The sequence below is a fragment of the Sinohyriopsis cumingii genome, chromosome 6, assembly GCF_028554795.1.
Source record: "Sinohyriopsis cumingii isolate HCF-2022 chromosome 6, ASM2855479v2, whole genome shotgun sequence".
NCBI lineage: Eukaryota > Metazoa > Mollusca > Bivalvia > Unionida > Unionidae > Sinohyriopsis > Sinohyriopsis cumingii.
The window spans coordinates 159,257,697-159,281,727 of NC_142966.1; the positions used below are offsets into that span (position 1 = coordinate 159,257,697).

At 36.4% G+C, this 24,031-nt stretch overlaps 1 protein-coding gene across 4 annotated transcripts in view; it reads left to right on the forward strand.

Annotated features, from left to right (window-relative positions):
• Positions 1–24,031, forward strand: part of LOC149798377 (proteolipid protein DM beta-like) — a 220,189-nt gene that overhangs the window by 169,989 nt on the left and 26,169 nt on the right. For all 4 annotated transcript variants that reach the window (XM_089963553.1, XM_089963551.1, XM_089963552.1 and 1 more), the window contains exons 2-3: positions 15,825–15,987; positions 18,754–18,913. In XM_089963553.1, coding sequence (XP_089819679.1) covers positions 15,825–15,987; positions 18,754–18,913 — 323 coding nt within the window. The remainder of the gene's footprint in view (positions 1–15,824; positions 15,988–18,753; positions 18,914–24,031) is intronic.

Here is a 24,031-nt window from a genome sequence, read left to right on the forward strand (position 1 = left end):
AGGTTGGATTTTCGTGTGTGTGTGTGTGTGTGTCCCCCAATGAATTAAGGTCTGACTAAAGCATGTTTAAATTTTAACATTTTAAATTTAGTCATTTAGTAAAAGACCTACTTGGATGCCCAGTGCAAAAAGACTAATTTCTATCGATGAATCTAAACAACCGCTACAATACCCACCGTACGTAAAGGAGCAGTAGACTACGACTGAAACGTTGATGTTAACGTCTTGACATGAAGATAAAGCTTCGATACGGTACATACTGTGACCAGTTTGTTTTCAGGGCTTTCACCTGAAGCCAAATTTAATTCAGAAAATTTGGAATTTGTGTTTATTATTGTGTATACTCGTGTAAGTTAACTCCAAGCGAAACCAACATAGACTCTGATCTGCCGTCGCATAATGCATTGGCAGATCAGGGTATACGTTCTTTGTTGTACAGTTTACTCCTAACAAACTGCATAGACCTAGATCTGCAGGCACAATATGCGAGGACAGATCTGGGTCTGTGAAATTTGTAGCTTAGCTTGAAGCAACTTACAAGCGATTATATGCGTGGTGTAATATACATGATATGTAGTCCGAGTTCCCTCTGACCCTTGTCACCCCCTTTTTTATATTTGGACATTTATGATAGAGTCCATTCCCTATCGAAAAGTTGGAATTCGCTGACATCAATCAAGAAGCTATCTTCGTTAAATAAACAGATGTGAAAATGGTACGTTAAGTTCATCAGCTGTCACAAAAAAACAACAACAATCCTGATGGTCGTTCTAAATTACTTTTTCCTGGAGATATATTTAATAATGGTTTCATTACATACCAATATAGTTTGCTGTTGAGTAATAGCATATTCATTACATACCAACATTGTTTGTTGTTGAGTAATAAGTGTTTTCATTACATACCTCCATAGTTTGTTGTTAATATTATTTTCATTACATGCTAACATGGTTTTGTTGTTGATTAATAGTATTTTGATCACGTGCCAGGATAGTTTGTTGTTGATTAACAGTATTGTTTGTTGTTCATTTGGTAGGCACTATAACCCAAATCATTGTTAAGTGATACATTTACAGTAACGCAAACTATTCCACCAAGTTGCTTTGGCGAAATTTAATACTCGCTTATATGTCTTTGCTTTGTGGATTATTCTCTGGATTACGATCTAATCGTGTTATGGTAAGATTTGGAGCTGAATTGAACAATATCCGAGTGACAAAAAGTCTTTTCCATAAACGTGTCATGGTAGCAAGGCGTGTTCGATTGTGTGTGGCTTAGTTCAGGGAAGATGCCGACTCAAAGTAGGGTAAGTTATATTGTATACTGCAGTCGGAAGACAAATAGAAGGTAATGGAACCTGACGTTTATAGTAAGGGTGAAAAATAGTTATTGATTCTACAGCTTGCAGCTTATCTCCACATTTATATGAGCATGACGGTTGGAAACAGAGGCAATAATGTGGAGCAGAAAGCCTTCAGGGATTCATTTTTTTTTTTAAGTGGTTGGAAGCAAGCATCATACTAATTTTCTTGCATCTCTTGTATTGAATATAGACACTTTCCTCGAAAGGTTAGAATTCAGCTATGACGTTGATTAAAACCCATTAAACTTATTTAATCACTGTTCTTAATCTGTTGATAAACCGCTCCGGTGGCATATTGGTTAGAGCGTCCGCCTCGGATGCGGGAGGTCGTGGGTTCGATCCCCGGCCGAGTCATACCAGAGACTTACAAAAATGGCACTAACAGCTACCTCGCTTGGCGCTCAGCAGTAAGAGGTTAGTGTTAGGACTGGTCGGCCTGTTGTCAGGATAATGTGACTGAGTGGGACATCATGATGCATGTCTGCGGCATGATGCCCCAGTGCTAGACACAGCGATATGACTGAAAAATTGTTAAAGCTACGTTAAAAAAGTCCAAGTCCAAATCACACACACACACACACACACACTATAAACTGCCACATTGCAGACATCGTAGCGATATGACTGAAAAATTGTTAAAAGCTACGTTAAACATCAAAATCACATCACTAATCTGTTGACAGTCATCAGTGATCAGTAAGTGTTAGATTTATTACTTGAATCATAGCAGCCACGTAAAGAACAAACGTGGTAAAGATAAATGTAGAATCGTGAGAGTGAGTGGGAAAGAAGCCATTTGGGCAAAACTATAGCTACAGCGTCAGACCACAGTTTGCCAAGTTAAGAAGTGCGAAAAAGAAGAAATATGCCTGGATCAGTGAGATTGCTAACCGTGACAAGTAGTGTAACTCATTAATTGTCAATGAGTTAGTCCAAGAACAATATGATTAATTACTTGACGTTCTGAATGCGACCGCTTAGTGGTCATCTTCTGGTGACCTTTGAATTAGCAAATGGAAATACACCTTTCACAAATCTGTAAGTGAATGAAATCAGTCACATTGATGCTTTTCAGCCATACTGCTCAGTCTTCCAAATGCAAAGATATATGATTGGCTGATAAATATAGCGGTTATGGTAATAACTCGGGTCACCAGAATATTACCCCATAATCGTCGGTGCCAGATCTTCATGTAGGACAGTGGAGATCTGATTTTAATGAGATTGGTCCAAGAATTGATGCCCACTTGAGTCAACACAGTTTTTATGTTTTAGATCGCCTGGTCTATTTAACAAGGTTCTAAATCATAATTACTGCTTATTGCTAAAAAAAATAGACTTGGTGTTGTATAAACACTTAAGGTGTAACAAAGGTGACAAAATCAGCGCCCATTCCCTAGTGTATTGATGAATATAACAAATAAGTTTTTAATCGTAAGTTACATTATTTTAGTGTACACAACATCATTTATGATACTAAATGTAAATTCCTCTTAGATACAGGTTTTAATATTAAATGTCAAATCCCTCCTGTCTTAGAGAATGATTTATCTTGTGTCATTTTATGCTTACACCCATGAAGTGTTTTGTCGCACCTGCTATACATTTTTGTGTAATGATCTTGTAATGATTGTAGAGATAAAGACAAAGAAACTGATACCGTGTCGAGATTGTTTCTTGCCGGCAGATTACATTTTCTTCTCAAAGAAGTATTGTAAGCTTTACAGTAATATCAGTTACCTTGATACCGTCAAATTATATCGGGAACTAATATATTCCACTCAGTGCCGGTTTACCTATTAGGCACACTAAGCCCGTGCTTAGGGCACCAGACCAACAAGGTACCATAAATAAATCCAAAGTAATTGTTGATGATATAAATCGAATTATTTATACATGTCCATTTGATCTGCATGTACGAGTATTCTGATTTGGAATGATGGCAACACTGGTACTTTCGCACCTTTTTAGCTTTTAATGTTGATTTTTGTTGGCAGAAGTCTTATATTTTTCGTAGTGTGCGGGACACCATAATATTTTCAATGCTTGGGGCCCTGTAAGGTCTTAATCCGGCACTGATACCACTTATATAAAACTTCAATAATGAAAGCTCTCGAAAAACATATTTTTTTACCAGTGCCTGGTTTCCAGTATAGTTTTCAAATAGTTTTTCTAAGTATTTAGTAAAAGCCAACGATGTTGAAGAATGCATGCGAAATTTCCGTTTCGCCAGAACCAGTTTCGTTAAATGAGATTCACAATGGTCGCATTTCTATTTTGAATGCAGGTATTTTGTGTAGCATTTGTATTCCAATATGCTTACTTCCAATCGTGATGGTATACATCTGCCAGTTGGATGAAATTTTAGAACAGATTCCTTCTTATGAATAATAGAATAAAGCAGTATGTACTTGTCAGTTTGTAATTGCCCCATGAAGTGTAATATACTACCCACCGAGGTAGCGCTTCTTCTGCACTATTGTTTTCAAATATCTGTTCGCAATATATTTAGCTAGAATGATGGATATTTGATATTTAGCTATAAACATATATAATAAAAAGTATACAAGTAAATGGATTTTTGGGGCGGACAGATATATATATCACATTCTGTATATCCTGTATGATAACGTTTTTGTCAGATTTTGACGTTTTCTAGGTTAATTCCCGCTTGATCCTTTTTCATAAAATGAAATTCAGATAAACTGAGGGTGGGACCTCGAATGACCGAGTGGTCTAAAGCGCTCACCGTTACGTATCACTGCCATCTCACCCCTGTCTACGTGAGTTCGAGCCTCAGCCTCGGCTAACGTTGGTACGTGAGAAAGCCTGCCAGTAGCTTATCGTGGGTCGGTGGTTCTTTCCGGGGTTTTCCAGGGTTCTTCCTCCACCTATTATAATGGCCGCCATGTATAGCCTATCTTGTGCTGAAAAATGGCGTTAAACCCTACAACAACAACACAATAAACTGAGGGTACCATATGATGCATCTGAAATCTATAAGGATTTCATTGGTAAAATGACTATCTATCTTATCTATCTGTTTATCTGAATTTCATTGTATTGTGTGAGTTCATTAGGCACTTTTCCGTTCACTCTTGGCCTAACGCGATGATAAATGTAGAGCAGCACACGATAGGCTATGCATGGCGGCCAGTATTATAGGTAGAGGATGAACCCGGGAAAACCCCGGGAAGAATCACCGACCCACGAGAAGTTACTGGCAAGCTTTCTCGCATACCCAAATTGACCGAATCCTAGACTTGAACCCACGCAGACAGAGGTGAGATGGCAGTGATCCGTAACGGAGAGCGCTTTAGACCACTCGGCCACTCGGAGCCCCTTATTTCAATAATAATGATAATAATAATAACAATAACAACTACTAAATCGTAAGGAATGTTGGTCGTGCATGCTAGTTATCTTATGGGAAATTCTAGACATAACATCTTTCATAATACTACAGCATTATGACAGCTATACGACAGGCTAAAATAATATGTACCTACAACTGTATTGAGAGCAACCACTCAGTGTCGGTTGTTGTTGTTGTTGTTGTGGGGTTTAACGCCATTTTTCAGCACGATAGGCTATACATGGCGGCCAGTATTAATGGTGGAGGAAGAACCCGGAAAACCCCGGAAAGAACCACCGACCCACGAGAAGCTACTGGCAAGCTTTCTCACATGCCCACCTCAGCGTCGGTAAAGATCCCGTTTCTTTTAACATCAGTCTTATTTTTATGAGTGTTTCCTTATTGTACTTCAACCAGAACCTTTTGAGAGTCGCTCAAAAGTATAATATTTTTTAAATAATTTTTGTAACACATTTGTTCAAAAGTTACTAATTTGTGTGTGTTTGTTTTATGCGCAGTAGGAGGTAGTCCATCAAGATAAGGCGAAAACATGTTTTCATTGCACTGGTTTTAAAAGTAGGGTAGGTAGGTATGTTTTTTTATAAAAAAAAAAACACCACACCCCCCAACCAGTATATATGTTATAATGATTAGTATATATCATGAACTAAGCTATTCAAGTACTGGGCTAAAATGCACCAATCAGTTTCGGGAATTTTTATGTGTTCTTTTTTTACGGATAGTCGGACGACCGGAAACATTCTTGGGTGAGGGGACTCGGGAGAAGAAAACTAGTTGTATTCGCACAAATTTAAGGAACACGTTATTTCAGCTTTAGGAGTACTCTCGGATATTAATGTGAGTTGGTCAGAGAGGTTGAGAACAAAGGAGAACTTTGGATGAAATTACCGATCTTGGAGGGTGGAACCAATTAACTTTGCATATACTGGAAGCAGAGATTTGGCTATGCCGCACAGATGCAAACCGAGCGCCGCATCAGTCATGTGTCATAGGTATTTCAAGCCAGAGTATTTCGGCAAGAATATTCTGAAATGAACATTCTTTCAGTAGATGTCTCGCGCTTTCAGATGATGCGAGTCGAACAGTGTGACTGGTATTCACTTCTTTTATACTTTGTTGCTGCTGGGTCAATATTACTGTACAAGACTTAAGCGAGCAGATGATTTCAACTTTTACAAACCAAAATGTATGGACAAGTAGTGTACGACTTTCTTCAGTTTGTTCATGATAGCTGGCTGGGTTTATATCGGAGTATTTGGTGTTGCATCAGTGCGTTAGCAGAAAAATTGGAGCTTTCATTTTCATACGCTTACCATGTTATCCTGCTATGATGCCCACCCGTGTGTCTCTCTATTCGTCCATCTGTCCGTCAGTTTTCTGTATTTCGTTTTCGCACAATAACTCGAGTTCTCTACTATCTACCGTTATCAAAGTTTGTAAGTATCTTGCACAAAGATCAAGGAAGCAACCTGTAAATTTCGGTCTCCAGAGGTCAAGGTCATAAGGGAGGCAGTACGTTTCCACACAATAGCTAGATTTACTTAGCATATGACAGGACCAAACGTTGCAGATACTTGCATTTGAGATACGAAAGATGTCTGTTTATTTTGGACTATAAAGGTCATGGTCATATTGATTCTTGTGATGAAAATGGTTTCGGCATGGTATCTTGCGGTCTTTTTGATTCCGGATGGCTTGTATTTGAGACCAGAGAGAAAACTTCATTTTGGGGTCAAAATACACAGGTACAGAACGAAGAAGAAATATGGTTTTATGTATAAAATTAATATAATAATACTATTTACCATACATCTGAAGTATAAAGGACTGCTGAAAGTTCTCTAGATATATTTTAATAATGTAAGTAATAACTTTTTCATTTTACTGTTGAAAAAGGGTTCATGTCTCATTCATGTTCAACTCAGCACAGACTAACATAAGATACCCAACTTTGTATTCTAGCAAGCGGTCAACATGAAACGTTAAGTTGTAAAGGATACCCTGTACATTTTTTTTATTGAACATGATGCATAAACTTTGCTGAAGCTAAGATACTGTGTTTTTTTAATAAATAAAAAAGCATTTGCTTGTCCCAAGATACCCGTCGTTCAACTTTAACCAAACTACTTATTGTATGCACATTTTACTTACTTTACACTCTTGTCATAGTCATTACTACTATTTTGAGATGCTACTAACTTTTGTTAAGGAGTCACAGCGCCATTTTTAGTGAAACCATACTAAACCAAACATACGAAGCAAAAACAAACGTAAAAGTTTTCTCACGTTGTTGTGTTTGATATATTGTAATGTATGTGCTTTAATGACTTTCACAATGAAATGTGATTGGAAACTTCAAAAACCCTAACGTCATTTGTTTGAAATCAAGAAGCATGAATTATGTTTGTTTAGCCATGTACACTAAAAGAAATATTTATTGGTTGCTATGGTAGAGGCGTTTGCCTGAAAATAATGTAATCAGATGTATTAACGCTCGCGCGCAATCTAATTTAACCACATCAGTACGAACAGGTGTTATATCTGGCCAGCTTCTGTCATGGGAAATGGTTCAGTTCTTAGAAATTCTGTACCGCAGTCAGTTCGTCTATGCTTGAGCAGATTATTTTGAATGGATAGCAAAGCACTGGAAATCGCAGTGGGATATCCTTATTGTTGACGATCTCGTGTATTGATAATACATTTCTGTATATGTCCTCAGTGGTTGATGCCTTAAATAGTCTGGTATGCTGGACACATGGCAAAAATAGAATACAGTGTTGGATTTATTATCATAACAGTATTAGTAAAGCTGTACCGATTAATCGGCCATACTCATAATCGGTGCCGATGTAAACAAATTTTCAAAATATAAATTTAATCATAATATTCATCTTTACATGGCTTGAATTTTAAATCAGAATTAAATAGTGGAAATTAAGAAATAAATATTTGGGGGTTAATTGAAAGAAAGTAAATTCTTAAAAGTAAATACTTTTTAACACGCTTGCTGTAAACTACAGCTGATTGTCTGCTCACAACAAATTATCAATACGATGCATGCACTCATCCCAATCACAGCAACCAACCAGCCAGTGAGGCCTCGTGTGGCTGTTGAACTTCCAGCATACACATTACAAGGATGGTCCTGGCTTTTAAAAAGTTGTCGCCAAAAAAAATAATCGCCAGTTTCAATATTTTGTTGCCAATTTTCAAACAAAATGTCGCCAGAATAAGTAGTGAATATTTTTCCAAGACTATTAATGTAATAGGCAATGAAAATTGAAAAAGATGGGATAGTTATTACTTTATTGACAACAAGCAATACAAACATAATATTACAAAATAAATCATTACATAACTGTTTTGCACTACTTCCATGGTCTTTGCATTGCGCATCATCGTTAGTGCATATGCACTGTGTCACCTGAAATAAATGCATTATCAAATGTAAAATATCTACTTTCCTACAGTCTCTCTTTTTTTAATAGAAACATTGGGTATTAAGCAAATCTATATTATGTACATTATTTTCCAAATAATAGTTTTGTAAGAAACATTATTTAGATAATGACATTTTAATACTAAAACCCTACGATCGTACTTTGCAATGTAAGGTAAGTGACGTATAATGCGACCGTCGATTTCACGCATTCAGGAATTAAATGCCCCCACCGTTTATGGCTAGCTTCACAAAGTACATCTCCGTCAACCATGAGCTCAGAAATTTATTTTTGCCGCGTTTTACATGCTTTGCTTGTTAGTGAATTGCTTCGTAATTCCCAGGAATGATCACTGAATGCTGTAGATTTTTTCTCGACAAGCAAATTATGATCTCCATTCCCACCAATGAAACTTACACGAGTCAACTTGACCGGGCATTACTTTACCGTATATATAAGCATTGATTACTATCATGAAATTAAAAGAAGGAATGAAGAAACATGTCACAGAGCATATGTGCCCCCCCCCCCCCCAAAAAAAAAAACTAATTCGAAATAAATATATTATTTAGTAAAGAGTTTTATTGGCATATATGAGTTAACAATAAGAAATAAGGTGGGATATAAAATGTGGGAAATAGTTATCACATGTGTGGTAGCTGGAGACCACATTTGAACTGATATAAATCCACACCCATTTTAGGCATTATTAGTTATAACAAATATCAATCAAATGCTAGTGCTTTCAATAACTATATAACAGGCAGTTTTTTGAAATAATCTGCCTCGGCAATTTTAATAACCGGTTATACGCGGTATCGGCATAATCGGCAAAAAGTAATATCGATACAGCTTTAAGTATTATTACATCTTCGCTAGCCAAGGTTCCGATATGTTAACACTGCCTATATATCTGTAGACAGTGTTAGCATACTGGAACCTTGGCTAGCGAAGATGTAATAATTTTGACTTTGACCTATTCCTGTAGTTGGTTAATCCAAAGGGACTAATAACTTCGTTTCGAGGGGGTGGGGGCTCGATTTTCCAACCAGCACACACACACTATATACATATATATATATATATATATATATATATATATATATATATATATATATATATATATATATATATATATATATATATATATATATATATATATTGGAGCAAGAATATTTTTCAAGCTATTTTAGAGCCGGATATGTCCCTTCCCCCAAAAAATGTCAGCCCCCCCCCCAAAGAATTTTGTTTGAAAAGAATAATTTCTTATATGTTTCCCATTCACCGCTATTGAAACATTAAAATGTGGGCAAATAAAAGATGGAATATCTTTTACTTTCCACAGTTTTCCGATTAAAAAACTATATTCCTCGATGGGAGAGATGTATCAAAGCAAAACTTTACGTGCGCCTTGAAGATGGCCACCCAGAGTTATTGTTTGTGGACACTTCTAGACTTTTAGCCGTTGAGAGACTACCAGGCATATGTGGTGATCCTTCCTCAATCGTTCCAAAATTAAAACGATTTTTAATCTGTTGGTGCCCTCCTTTATTTGTATTCTATTTTTATTGCAAAAAATCAGAATTTTCAGTACAAAAAAATTAAGATATGTTTTGACCGGGATCTTCTTTTTGGTTATGATTGAGACGTACTTGCTCATATTCATTTTGGGGTCAAAAGACACAGGGACTGAATGAAGAAGAAATACGGTTTTACATTTTTTTAAACAAATTAATAAAATAAAACTATTTACCAAACAGCTGAAGTATAATGGACCGTTAAAAGTGCTTTTGTTATATTTTAATGATGTAAGTAATAACTTTTTCATTTTACTGTTGAAAAAAGGTGCATGTCTCAGTCTACCTATATATACATGTTCAACTCAACACAGACTAAAATAAGATACCCAACTTTGTATTCTAGTAAGTGGTCAACATGAAACGTTAAGTTGTAAAGGATACCCTGTAATTTATTGTATATGATGAAGTCTGCATAAACTTTGCTGAAGTTAAGTCATTGTTGTTTTTTTAAATATAAATAAACGTACAAAATTTACTCATATTCTGTGTTCCAGGTTTCCAAGCGTTCTCTTGTTAGGTCTAAAGTTGTATTGTTTTGAAACCGGTTTGTACTCCCCTCCTCCTCATAACCCCTATGTCTGGTTTCCTCACGTCTTATGAAACCAGGTAGTGATTCATTGCACTGGTCGTTTTATCATCCATTTCATATTTTCTATTGTTTATGCTATAATTGTTTTGAAAATGTGTATTTAACACTTTGCTCTGTATACTTGGCCGGAGGACTGCAGTTTTCTTCTCTCAGATTTATTTATTTATCTTACTATAAAAAGAACAAAAGTAATTTGTTTAAAATAGAAAACGTGTATATTGCATGGTTTTTGTTCTGTCAGGTTACTTTTGTTAGTACTTATTTATGTTGCCTCGTTGCCTTGTGTGTTGTGTGTATTATTTTGTTATACACTTTTTTTCTGAGCCACTTATGTGAGCCTTATTATCCCATAAAGGCCATGATAGTATTACTTATCATCGTCCTCATCTCTTACTTGAAGGCGTAACTTAATGTTTGTCCAATAAATCTAGATGTATGGCCTATATCGTGTTACACTTGTATTATTATATGCAAATCTGTCTTTCTCTTATGTTAATGTTAGTTTCCCCCCATACTTTTATTCCTATGAATCTATGATGATCTCTTACACATTTCATCATCTTCGCTAGCCAAGGTTCCGATAACCCTATCTACACCTTGGCATCGAGCAGATATTTCTGAGCTTCAAGTCTGTGAATGTCATTGGATTCGGCAGCAAGCCACTGCATCCAATCAAAATTAAGTTGTTCAGATTTGAACACTTCCTACATGATCGAGACAAAGGGAGCTGACATCTTGTTGTTGTTGTTGTTGTAGGGTTTAACGCCATTTTGCAGCACACGATAGGCTATACATGGCGGTCAGTATTAATGGTAGAGGAAGAACCCTGGAAACCCCCGGAAAGAACCACCGACCCTCGAGAAGCTACTGACAAGCTTTCTCACATACCCACATTGGCCGAATCCGAGACTTGAACCTACGCAGACAGAGGTGAGATGGCAGTGATCCTTAACGGAGAGCGCTTTAGACCACTCGGCCACTCTGGGCCCCTGCTCACATCTTGATTGGATTGATAAATAAGCAATTTTTCAGTGTCAGTCTGTGTGTGCACAAATACCTTTCACTCAGATATACCTGTAATGGCTTTCTCTCTGGTAGGTAGTCATACTTTTGATGTTAACCTTAGAAAGTAGCCTTTTAAGGTCAGTTGCAACCACCGTTTTGGGGGATGTTTAATGCACCATGCTATTGGCTAGTTGGCATTATATATACTAAGGGAGGCAACACATGAAATCAAATAATTGTCACTAGGACAAAGCACCAATATAACTTCAGTATGCCAAGGTGTAGACAGGATTATCAGAACCTAGGCTAGCAAAGATGACATTTCATAGGACGAGGGACTTTTCTTTCTTTAGCAGGTGGGCGTTCAGCTCACCATGCGCACCACCATCCCCTTGCGGGATTCTTACACTCAATCCCTTCCTTCTTAATGGTTATACCTTGGTCCTCCCCTATCTTGTGTAGACAGATCATTTTTAAATTTTTTATCTCTTTCTCTTTCCTAAACTATTAAAATTTTTGATAATATTGTTATTATTGTAATATGTATTTCCTTTTTATATTTGTATTTTAGTTTGTATTTGCTTTTTTCTTTTCAAGTCAGCTTGTCTGCCCCGGGAGTTTGGGATTGCATTGTATGCACCATCTTTCCTATTGGGAGTGATATACCCATCCCCTTCTGTTCCAGTGACTGTACTTTTCTCCTCCTTTTCGGACAGTGTCTTATCAGAATGCGATTTATATGCATCGACGTTAAAATATTTAATTATTTAACAAGTTAGTTACCGTAGTTGGTTAGTTACTTATTATTTCATATTATTCAAGGGGGTTAAAATTTTCTAGTATGTTACAGTTGGGGATGGGTTGAGTTGTTAATGCACACCATCTAGTCAGTGATATACTTTTCACCTACTGCCCAAATAGCTATACTTTGGTCCTCCCCCCATTCTGGAAAGACAAAGTCTCATTTAAGAGTGGGGTTTTATACATTTTAGTTGATATTTAAATATTTAGTTATTTATTTAATTATTTATGTTGGTGGTTTTGGTTTATTCCATGTTTTTATTACTTTAACTCTCAGTATCCTCATACCTTAAATAAGGAAACAAAAGCGAAAGGTTGGATGCTTTCAAAATGTCCTTTATTATTGCAATCTTTCGATATGGTAATATGCATTTACCTGCTACAGTCCTTATTTCTATGTGCTCCATCCAGTGTAATTAGCATTTATTTGCTACAGTCCTTTGTGTCTTTATGCTTCACCCAGTGTAATTAGCATTTATTTGCTACAGTCCTTTGTTTCTTTATGCTGCACCCAATGTAATTAGCATTTACCCGCTACAGCTCTCTGGTTATTTTATGCTGCACCCATTGTAATTAGCATTTGCCTGCTACAGCCCTCTGATTACTTTATGCTCCACCCAGTGTAATTAGCATTTACCTGCTACAGCCCTTGGCTTCATTGTGCTCCATCCATTGTTATTAGCATTTTACTAATACAGCCCTTGGTTTCTTTATGCTCCACCAAGGGGAATAGCATTGTCCTGCTAAATTCCTCAGTTTCTTTATGCTCCACCCAGTGTAATTAGCATTTACCTGCTACAGCCCTTGATTTCTTTGTGCTCCATCCATTGTTATTAGCATTTTATTAATACAGCCCTTGGTTTCTTTATGCTCCACCAAGGGGAATAGCATTGTCCTGCTAAATTCCTCAGTTTCTTTATGCTCCACTCAGTGTAATTAGCATTTTACTAATACAGCCCTTGGTTTCTTTATGCTCCACCAAGGGGAAAAGCATTGTCCTGTTAAATTCGTCAGTTTCTTTTGCTCCACCCAGTGTAATTAGCATTTACCTGCTACAGCCCTTGGTTACTTTATACTTCAGCCATGGTCACTCTTTAGACCAAGATTCAATTTCAGATTGCACCCAATAACATGGTCAACCAATCCGGTGGCCTAGTGGTTAGAGCGTGCCTCGATGCAGGAGATTGCAGGTTTGAAGCCCGGCCGAGTCATATCAAAGACTAATAAAAATGGCACTAACAGATGCCTCGCTTGGCACTCAGCATTAAGAGGTTAGTGTTAGGACTGGTCAGCCTGGTGTCAGAATAATATGACTGGGTAGGACAACATGCTACATGTCTACTGCATGATGTCCCAGTGCTAGACATCACTATAAACTGCCACACAGCAGACATCGTAGCAATATGACTGAGCAATTGTTAAAGCTACGTTAAAAATCCAAATCACACACACTCACACACCAATAACATGGTCAATCACTCATTGATTGGAAAAATGCATCATCTACCACCCACCTCTGTGCTTGCTTCAAATAATAATAATAAACAATTTTCCATCTGTATCTGCCACAAAATGTCAGTTATTTTTTATTCAGCATTCCAAATGACCATTGCCCACTCCTTAGTTTGATTATTGGAGACTCATTGTGTAATAATGTCTGAGATGTTAAGTTTATCAGACTATAAAATATCTTGCTTCACTGAACAAATTCAGAATGTTATAACGTCCATAAATATTTAGTGCACCTAGAGCTGGGTACTGAAAAATCTTGTACCATGGTATACCACAGTATTTCTGAATATGCTGCAATATGTACCATTGTATACTGCAATTATATTAGGGACCAACTATTCAATGTTCTGGGATAGGGGCCTGACACTTTTTTGTTTCATTTCTGTCTGCCAATAGCTGGAACAATATTTTGCTTTAATTTATATGGATAATATTATTTTGGAAAAAAGATATCAATTTATCTTTTAAAGAAAAATAAAGAAATATTTCATCTAAAAAGAAAATCACTGTCCTTCCACCCACCATGAAAATTAAATGGCCATCACCTTATAGGGTATGAATTTGCTAAGTGTAACTTTTTTATAGGTTGAAATCTCAAAGCTGTAATCAAGGTGGGATGATTAAACCTACACTATTGCCGCAACTGTTAAATATATTGTGCAGACATTCCAGACCCTATTGATAAAATCGAAAGTGTTGATACTGAATCCTACAGTTGACTAGCTACACTGTTGGTATAATAGGGACAACACAGTAAACATGAAACACTCGTACTCAAACACGAGAAAATATTTAATGGGTTTGAGAGATTTACATAAAGTTCAGACAGAAAACAAGTGCACTTCAGAAAATCATAGGATGATTAGCTGCCTTATAAAGGAATACATGTACTTAACATATTCATATATATTAGCAAGAAACTTAAACATGACTTGTTTTTTGTTGCTTTTTTTAAATTTTAAATCTGATAATTTTGCAAAAGTCGGATTAGGTTTGAATATATTTCACAACATTCCATTTGGCTACTGCATTTGTAGGCATGACACTTGTCAAACATGTGATTAAAGGAATATAAATATATAGACAAAACTACATGTGTTTTGTTCCAAGTGGGCTGAAAGAGAGAGTTTGATGCAGCGTATAAATACTGTATGTTGAGGCCTATGCCATAATCAGACAAGTTCTTTCCCCAGCTTGGAACAAAACACTTAACATAGTTTTGTATTGAGAGCATATCCCCATTTTAGTCGCACATTCTTTTCAATCCTGGTGTTTTATGAAAAACATTGTACAACCTCTGAAAAATCCCCAACGTGAAGTACATAATATAAGGGATACATTATTTTACAATTGTGGAGGCATTTCCAACAATGCCTATTATCTAGACATGACTCTTTAAATAATTTTTACTTTGTCTGGATTTTTAAACTTTCAGTACAAGATTTCAGCAGCAAAATACTTGGTCTCACCTTCTCTATCGTGTTGGGTGTGAATTGGAAATACCAGCTTCATATGAAAACTCACTGTCAGACTTTTTGCCAAAATATTGTTAATATCACCTATGTTCTAATTTCTTGTCGGTAGATACAGTGGCATACTCATAAACTCCTTGTCGCAACCTATGGTACTCTTCCATTATCCCCCAGCAGCAAAGCGCCACATTCACCCAATATTAAAATTAAAAATGCATGTTGACTTTTTAATAGTTTAAAATGTATAGCAATAAATCATTTGTTTATAAGTGGACAATCCTTGAATATTTCAAGTTGAAATGGCCAATAGAATGAGTTAAATACTGTGTAGGAATGTCGACGCCATCGGGAATAAACATGGGGACCATATCTAACCATTACATGAATCTTGACATGACTCCTTGAGTCTTTCTTACTTTGTCTGAATTCTTTAAAATTTCAATACAAGACTTTAGCAGCAAAATACTCAAGTTCTCTCTCTCTCTCTCTCTCTACACATACCAGCTTCATTGAGAACTCAATCAAATATAAGTTACAAACGTGTGCTGGTATTTTTTAATGATTTAAAATGTACGGCAATAAATCATTATTATTATTATTATTATTATTATTATCATTATTATTATTATTATTATTATTATTATGGTAGTGATATTGATGATGGCTGATCTGATTTCTTCTTTCAGCCCAAAGTGGGACGTGTGGGGAGCGGCTTTTGCACTGCTTGTCCAATGTACCTTGTGCCTCCCTCATCGCCTGGATCACATTACTGCTCGGGCTGGGGGGACTGACTGGAAGTCTCCTCACTGGAGTGCCAAGGACTAGGGACCTCCTCAGGAATGATGCCACGTAAGTCCACCAAGTCAGCATTAGTGAGAGTGCATTTAGGTCATAAATTGCAGAGTCTTATTTTTAATTTGATGAACTTCTTTTTTCACATCTAGTTTTCCTTTGTACTGCTGAATAATTTGTCAGAGTTAGAATGCTGATATTTTCAGCAACATGATTTTTGGATTATCATCGACTGTACAGATATGTAAAATTTTGGGTAAGCTTGTGCTGGATTTTAGATGGACTTGCTGCATATATTACCAACAGTATTGCCACACAGCATCAGTTTTCCCCACAGCATTATAAATGAGCCTCACATTTAATATTGTAAACTTGCATCTTAATTTGCTATTTATTTTTGCATGAGGATCATATCATTGAACTTAAATCACAGCTAATGAACATTTTTAAGGAACTAGATAAATGAGTGGCAATCTGATTAAAATCAAATCTTCTTAGTGGTGTGTAGGACTTTGTAGATCTGATTATAATGATAGCATGTTATACTCCGATGCTAAGCCTTTATCCTGTCTAATGATAATAAGTTAAATTACATGGCCAAGCCTTTATTCTGTCTAATGATAACAAGTTAAATTACATGGCCAAGCCTTTATCCTGTCTAATGATAACAAGTTAAATTACATGGCCAAGCCTTTATCCTGTCTAATGATAACAAGTTAAATTACATGGCCAAGCCTTTATCCTGTCTAATGATAACAAGTTAAATTACATGGCCAAGCCTTTATTCTGTCTAATGATAACAAGTTAAACAGCATGGCCAAGCCTATATCCTGTCTAATGATAAGTTGAACTGCATGGCCAAGCCTATATCCTGTCTAAGAATAACAAGTTAAACTACATAGCCAAGCCTTTATCCTGTCTATTGATAACAAGTTAAACTGCATGGCCAAGCCTATATCCTGTATAATGATAACAAGTTAAACTGCATAGCCAAGCCTTTATCCTGTCTAAAGATAACAAGTTAAACTGCATAGCCAAGCCTTTATCCTGTCAAATGATAACAAGTTAAACTGCATAACCAAGCCTATATCCTGTCTAATGATAACAAGTTAAACTGCATGGCCAAGCCTATATCCTGTCTAATGATAACAAGTTAAACTGCATGGCCAAGCCTATATCCTGTCTAAGAATAACAAGTTAAACTGCATGGCCAAGCCTTTATCCTGTCTAATGATAACAGATTGAACTGCATGGTCAAGCCTATATCCTGTCTAATGATAACAAGTTGAACTGCATGGCCACGCCTATATCCTGTCTAAGAATAACAAGTTAAAATGCATAGCCAAGCCTTTATCCTGTCTAATGATAACAAGTTAAGCTACATAGCCAAGCCTTTATCCTGTCTAAGAATAAGAAGTTAAACTACATAGCCAAGCCTTTATCCTGTCTAAGAATAAGAAGTTAAACTGCATGGCCAAGCCTTTATCCTGTCTAATGATAACAAGTTGAACTGCATGGCCATGCCTATATCCTATCTAATGATAACAAGTTAAACTGCATGGCCAAGCCTATATCCTGTCTAAGAATAACAAGTTAAACTGCATAGCCAAGCCTTTATTCTGTCTAAGAATAACAAGTTAAACTGCATGGCCAAGCCTATATCCTGTCTAAGAATAACAAGTTAAACTGCATGGCTAAGCATTTATCCTGTCTAATATTAACAAGTTAAACTGCATGGCGAAGCCTTTATCCTGTCTAACAATAACAAATTAAACTGCATAGCCAAGCCTATATCCTGTCTAATGATAGGAAGTTAAACTGCATGGCCAGGCCTATATCTTCTTGAATAATAAGGATCCTCATTCAGCCCTGGAGATTTTTTCATTTTTGCCTGAATTGGAGCTTAGGAAATGCGTTTTGGAGGTTAGTTCTGAATACATCCAAATACATCTGCTTCCTAAAGAGATTTTCATTAAACCAAATGCCTAGTTGTGTTAGAAACGGTGTTTGTTTTGGCTATTTTGTTCATGCATGTACAGAAGGGTAAAAGTTAGAGTTCTTATTTTTTTCATACTGACCCATCAGTTTTGTGTCCTGGCCACTTTTTACCCCAGATCTCTAAAGATATCCTACTTTTTGCAAAGATTCACCTGTCCATGTGCAGTTCAGACCAATCTTAGATCTCAGGCCAAAAAGTCTCAAATCAGGACACAACATCCAGTTCCAGCTACTGATGAATTTTTGGTGTAAAAATCAGGTCTCAGAAATTCCCTATGTATCTTGTAATGCAAGTAGAAAGTCAAGTAGAAAGTCCAGACTATCAGGTATCATTACTTGTCTGTAATACCACACACCTTGGTTTATCTTAAATGACCTTGACACTACAGTGCTTGGAAATAGGGTACAACCTCCTCACAGGTAGAGACAGCACTAAATCTTAATGAGTTAATACTGTTTGTATATTATGTGTGAAGAAAGATTCAATGCAGCTTCATCCATTTGTTGGGGAAGGGGGACAAATATGTATATATAGTTAAGAAGTTCATTTTGTCTTATTGCCTCATCTGGTCTTCAGCATGTCTATGAAATGTGCATTTGAGAGCATGCTAAAATTAAACCTTCTTTTGGAGATCATAAATCTCCATAACTTCTCACAACAAGATCATGCACATCAGAGTGATTATTAATGCATGATCATAGAAACTTCCCTTCAAGGAATGTTGGTTACCATTTAATGAAACCATTGTAAATTTCAATAGGAGCATCCATTTGATGGTAGGCTATTAGTAACATGAAAGTAATACATCTGATTTCTCCTTGCAGTCTGTGGTTCATGGAGTACACCATAATTGGTGTTCTTTGTGGCATGTTTGTCTTTGGAACTCTTCTCCTTTTCGTTGGCCACATGTCCTCTGATCCCACCAGCAGACATACCTTCAATACCACCAGAAAGAATTCCTGTGCAAGGGGACTAAACATTATGGTAAACTTTAATGATAATTACCATATATATTCACTTGTAAGTCATGTCAAATTGCAAACAACACATGTCCTTATCTGCCATAGCATAATGCACCTGCAGATCATGGTCAGTGCAGTTTGTTGTACTGATTACTCCTAACAAACTGCACAGACCCAGACCTGCTTGTGCATTATGTAATGGCAGGGTTGGGTCTGTGCAGTTTGGAGTTGGACTTGTCTTGTAAACGAATATATACAGTATAGGTCATGAACATGTAGTTTTGTTCTTTGCCTGCCAAATAGCTACCTCAGAAAAAAGCCTGTGCATGAGGACTAAACATTATGTAAAGAGACATAATAATTGACACTACCCCAAATCTTTATCTCCAAATTCTTCTAAAGTACAGTTGTTTATTAATTTTTTTATATTTGACTAAAATATGTTAATGAAATGGTCAGATATGGTTGTGTTTATGACCGTAAGTTGAACTTATAAACGTAATAAAATTTGACCTTTAATTGTTCCTGATACTACCGTATATACTCACTTGTAAGTCAAGTCAAACTGCAACTACAAAGATCATGATTTGCTGTATCATAATTGCCTGCAGATCAGGGTCTGTGTTGTTTGTTCTACTGATAACTCCTTACAAACTACAAAGACCCAGATCTGCCAGTGTATTATGGAACTGTAGTTCTGGGTTTGAGCAACTTGACGTTTGACTCGTAAGTAGCTATATATGGTGATCTTCAAAGTTGCAATATGACTAACCTAAAATATGGTTGGTTGTGTAAGTAAGATGTGTGCATTTAATTTGGTTTTACCAGCAACCACTGCTGAGATGTGATAGGTCAGTTTTAGTTATTGCAGACAGGTACGTGGAGTGTCAGTAGGTTCACTGGAGTTATCCCCAGAGCCGAAATAATGCATCAACATGACACATCAGGTAACATCAAAAGTATTTTATGTTGACCACATGTTAATGTTTTAGTGAATACTGAAAATGTCATGAAAAAGGATTATAAAATATTTGGGTTGTGATTATTTGAAGTTATAGTGGCTGCTGAGTAGGAGATGGAAGATCATAGGTCTGAATGTACAGCTGGGAGATAGACGTTAGGTCTAAATGTAGGTCTGAATATACAGCTAGGAGATAGAAGATAGGTCTGAATGTATAGCTAAGAGATAGAAGATAGGTCTGACTGTACAGCTAGGACATAGAAGATAGGTCTGAATGTACAGCTAGGAGATAGAAGATAGGTCTGAATGTACAGCTAGGAGATAGATGTTAGGTCTGAATGTAGGTCTGAATGTACTACTAGGAGATAGAAGATAGGTCTGAATGTACAGCTAGGAGATAGAAGATAAGTCTGAATGTACAGCTAGGAGAGATGTTAGGTCTGATTGTACAACTAGGAGATAGAAGATAGGTCTGAATGTACAGCTAGGAGATAGAAGATAGGTCTGAATGTACAGCTAGGAGATAGAAGATAGGTCTGAATGTACAGCTAGGAGATAGAAGATAGGTCTGAATGTACAGCTAGGAGATAGAAGATAGGTCTGAATGTACAGCTAGGAGATAGACATTAGGTCTGAATGTACAGCTTGGAGATAGAAGATAGGTCTGAATGTACAGCTAGGAGATAGAAGATAGGTCTGAATTTACAGCTTGGAGATAGAAGATAGGTCTGAATGTAGGTCTGAATGTACAGCTAGGAGATAGAAGACAGGTCTGAATGTACAGCTAGGAGATAGAAGACAGGTCTGAATGTACAGCTAAGAGATGGACATTAGGTCTGAATGTACAGCTAGGAGATAGAAGATATGTCTGAATGTACAGCTAGGAGATAGAAGATAGGTCTGAATGTAGGTCTGAATGTACAGCTAGGAGATAGAAGATAGGTCTGAATGTACAGTTAAGAGATAGAAGATAGATCTGAATGTACAGCTAGGAGATAGAAGATAGGTCTGAATGTACAGCTAGGAGATAGAAGATAGGTCTGAATGTACAGTTAGGAGATAGAAGATAGATCTGAATGTACAGCTAGGAGATAGAAGATAGGTCTGAATGTACAACTAGGAGATAGATATTAGGTCTGAATGTACAGCTTGGAGATAGAAGATAGGTCTGAATGTACAGCTAGGAGATAGAAGATAGGTCTGAATGTACAGCTAGGAGATAGAAGATAGGTCTGAATGAATGTACAGCTAGGAGATAGAAGATAGATCTGAATGTACAGCTAGGAGATAGAAGATAGGTCTGAATGTACAGCTAGGAGATAGAAGATAGGTCTGAATGTACACTTAGGAGATAGAAGATAGGTCTGAATGTACAGCTAAGAGATAGAAGATAGGTCTGAATGTACAGCTAGGAGATAGACATTAGGTCTGAATGTACAGCTTGGAGATAGAAGATAGTTCTGAATGTACAGCTAGGAGATAGAAGATAGGTCTGAATTTACAGCTTGGAGATAGAAGATAGGTCTGAATGTAGGTCTGAATGTACAGCTAGGAGATAGAAGACAGGTCTGAATGTACAGCTAGGAGATAGAAGATAGGTCTGAATGTACAGCTAAGAGATGGACATTAGGTCTGAATGTACAGCTAGGAGATAGAAGATAGGTCTGAATGTACAGCTAGGAGATAGAAGATAGGTCTGAATGTAGGTCTGAATGTACAGCTAGGAGATAGAAGATAGGTCTGAATGTACAGTTAAGAGATAGAAGATAGATCTGAATGTATAGCTTGGAGATAGAAGATAGGTCTGAATGTACAGCTAGGAGATAGAAGATAGGTCTGAATATACAGCTAAGAGATGGACATTAGATCTGAATGTACAGCTAGGAGATAGAAGATAGGTCTGAATGTACAGTTTGGAGATAGAAGATAGGTCTGAATGTACAGCTTGGTGATAGACCTTAGGTCTGAATGTACAACTAGGAGATGTTAGAGCTGAATGTACAGCTATCGGCCATTGTGACTGAGTCATGTGATGTGCACACCATTGCCAATGATGACATTGGTAGGCATTTCATAGATACTGGCACATGTTTTTTGGATATATGGCAATATATTAATTATGAGTCATGAATCGTTTTATTTTTCTTCATCCGGTCACCAGAGCCACCTTTAAAAAAAAATGCTTTTGCAAGGGAGTGAAGTATTAAACAGTAGTATTCAGTATTTATCTTACAGTAATCACTGTGATTTTTCCTTTAGCTCAATAAAGCTGTTTGGACACATTGGGAAGTTTGTTGATAAAAGATTCTTGTGTGAAAAATAGAATTACTTTTTCTTGAGTTATATATATATATATATATATATATATATATATATATATATATATATATATATATATATATATATATATATACACATATATATACACATATATATACACACACACACACACACACACAGTGTGACCCTGCTTTAACATGGTAGTTGGGAGCCATAGAACCCAACTGTGTTCTAGACTGAACCATATTATAAGCAACCAGGTCAGTTAGCTAAAGAAAATGATGCATGTACCCCAAAAAATTTGCGTGGGGGGTAGGTAATAAAATTGGGCAGTAAAATATGTGCTTCATTGGCACTGTTACCATCTTAAATGGATGCATACTAAATGGGAAATACACCTGTAGTGAAAACAGATAAGGAATATATAATATTTTACTTTATTTAGAGGTCCACAGATTGCTACATATACGTGTATACTGTTAATATATACATATCTAATGTATAGCATGAATAGAGTATGCCGTGTACTCACCTGCGAATCTCATCTCATACAGTGAATCCACAATACAAGTAATTCCATCGAAAATATGCACCCACACACACATTTAAAATATTTGATAATTTTGTCACAGGTCATAAAGGATGGATTCAGTGGAAAAACATAGCACAATCATGTAACGAATGATGAAGCACATTTACTTTTAAGTACGTCCCAAGTTGGAAAAGTTAGTTTGCATTTTAAGCTGCTGTTGGTAGTGTTTGTAAGCGTAACTTTTTCCCTGCAGAAAGGAAACTTTCACAGCAGAGTAAACCTGTTCCAGTCACTTTGGAAAATGAAAAAATCCATCATATTCCATTACAGTTATTCAAGTTCCGTACTGACTTCTTTTGATGAAAGATTTTCTTTTTCGTGTACGAGAAAAATACATATATATATAAAATTTCGGGAGCCATGCCACAACCATGTTATATCTGAATTCATGCTATATTGGGGTCATACTCTGTGTGTGTGTGTGTATGTATGTATATATGTGTGTGTGTGTGTGTGTGTGTATATATATATATATATATATAACCAGCTGAGGGGAAAACTCAGTCTTTCATCTTCATGAAATCATCCAGTTTAGGACCATATTTTGAAGTTTATTATACCATATTGTTAAGTAATTTCCTCATGATACTGTTGAAGGGTTTATCTTTAAATAATTCAACATGTATCTAAGTTATTTAAGAAATCTGACTTTTACTATTTTTCATAACTATGGGTACCTAGAGGAAAGATCAGGTCATTCACTTGAGGCAGTCCATGTTAGGGTAAAGACAAACAGTTGCTGATTATGTCCCACAAAAAGCACTTGTGACATTTTTGACATGTGTTCACAATATATAAATATTTTTGAGGAAGAAGAAGTACTTGTTGTATATGTAATCACAGGAATGAGTTATTCACTGTTTCACTTGGTATATTTGTATGACTCACGCTACTTGATTGTCTTCATTAGCATGCAGCTTAAAATTTTCAAATGCAGACTTCCATGTTTTTACATTATACCTTCACATAATTTCTGTTTCAGTTAAGTTTCTCATATTGTTGCCAATAATTTAGTTATTAGTTTACACTGTTAGGTCTAAATGCTTTTGAAAAAGCCATTAGGTCTTATCAGTGATAACCAATTCATGTGGTGACCGCTTTGCAGTAAACATGGCTTTACATGTTGCACTATAACTTGTACCCACTGAAAGTTGATTGGCTTCAATGTTTACCTTTAATTGTCCAAGGTATACATGATCAAAGCAAAAATTACCTCACTTTTGACGTGTGAAAAGTGTCAAATACATTGTGGCATAGGCATGATGGGCCACATCAGCTGTTACTGCCAGTATTAGGTAGTGATGGTT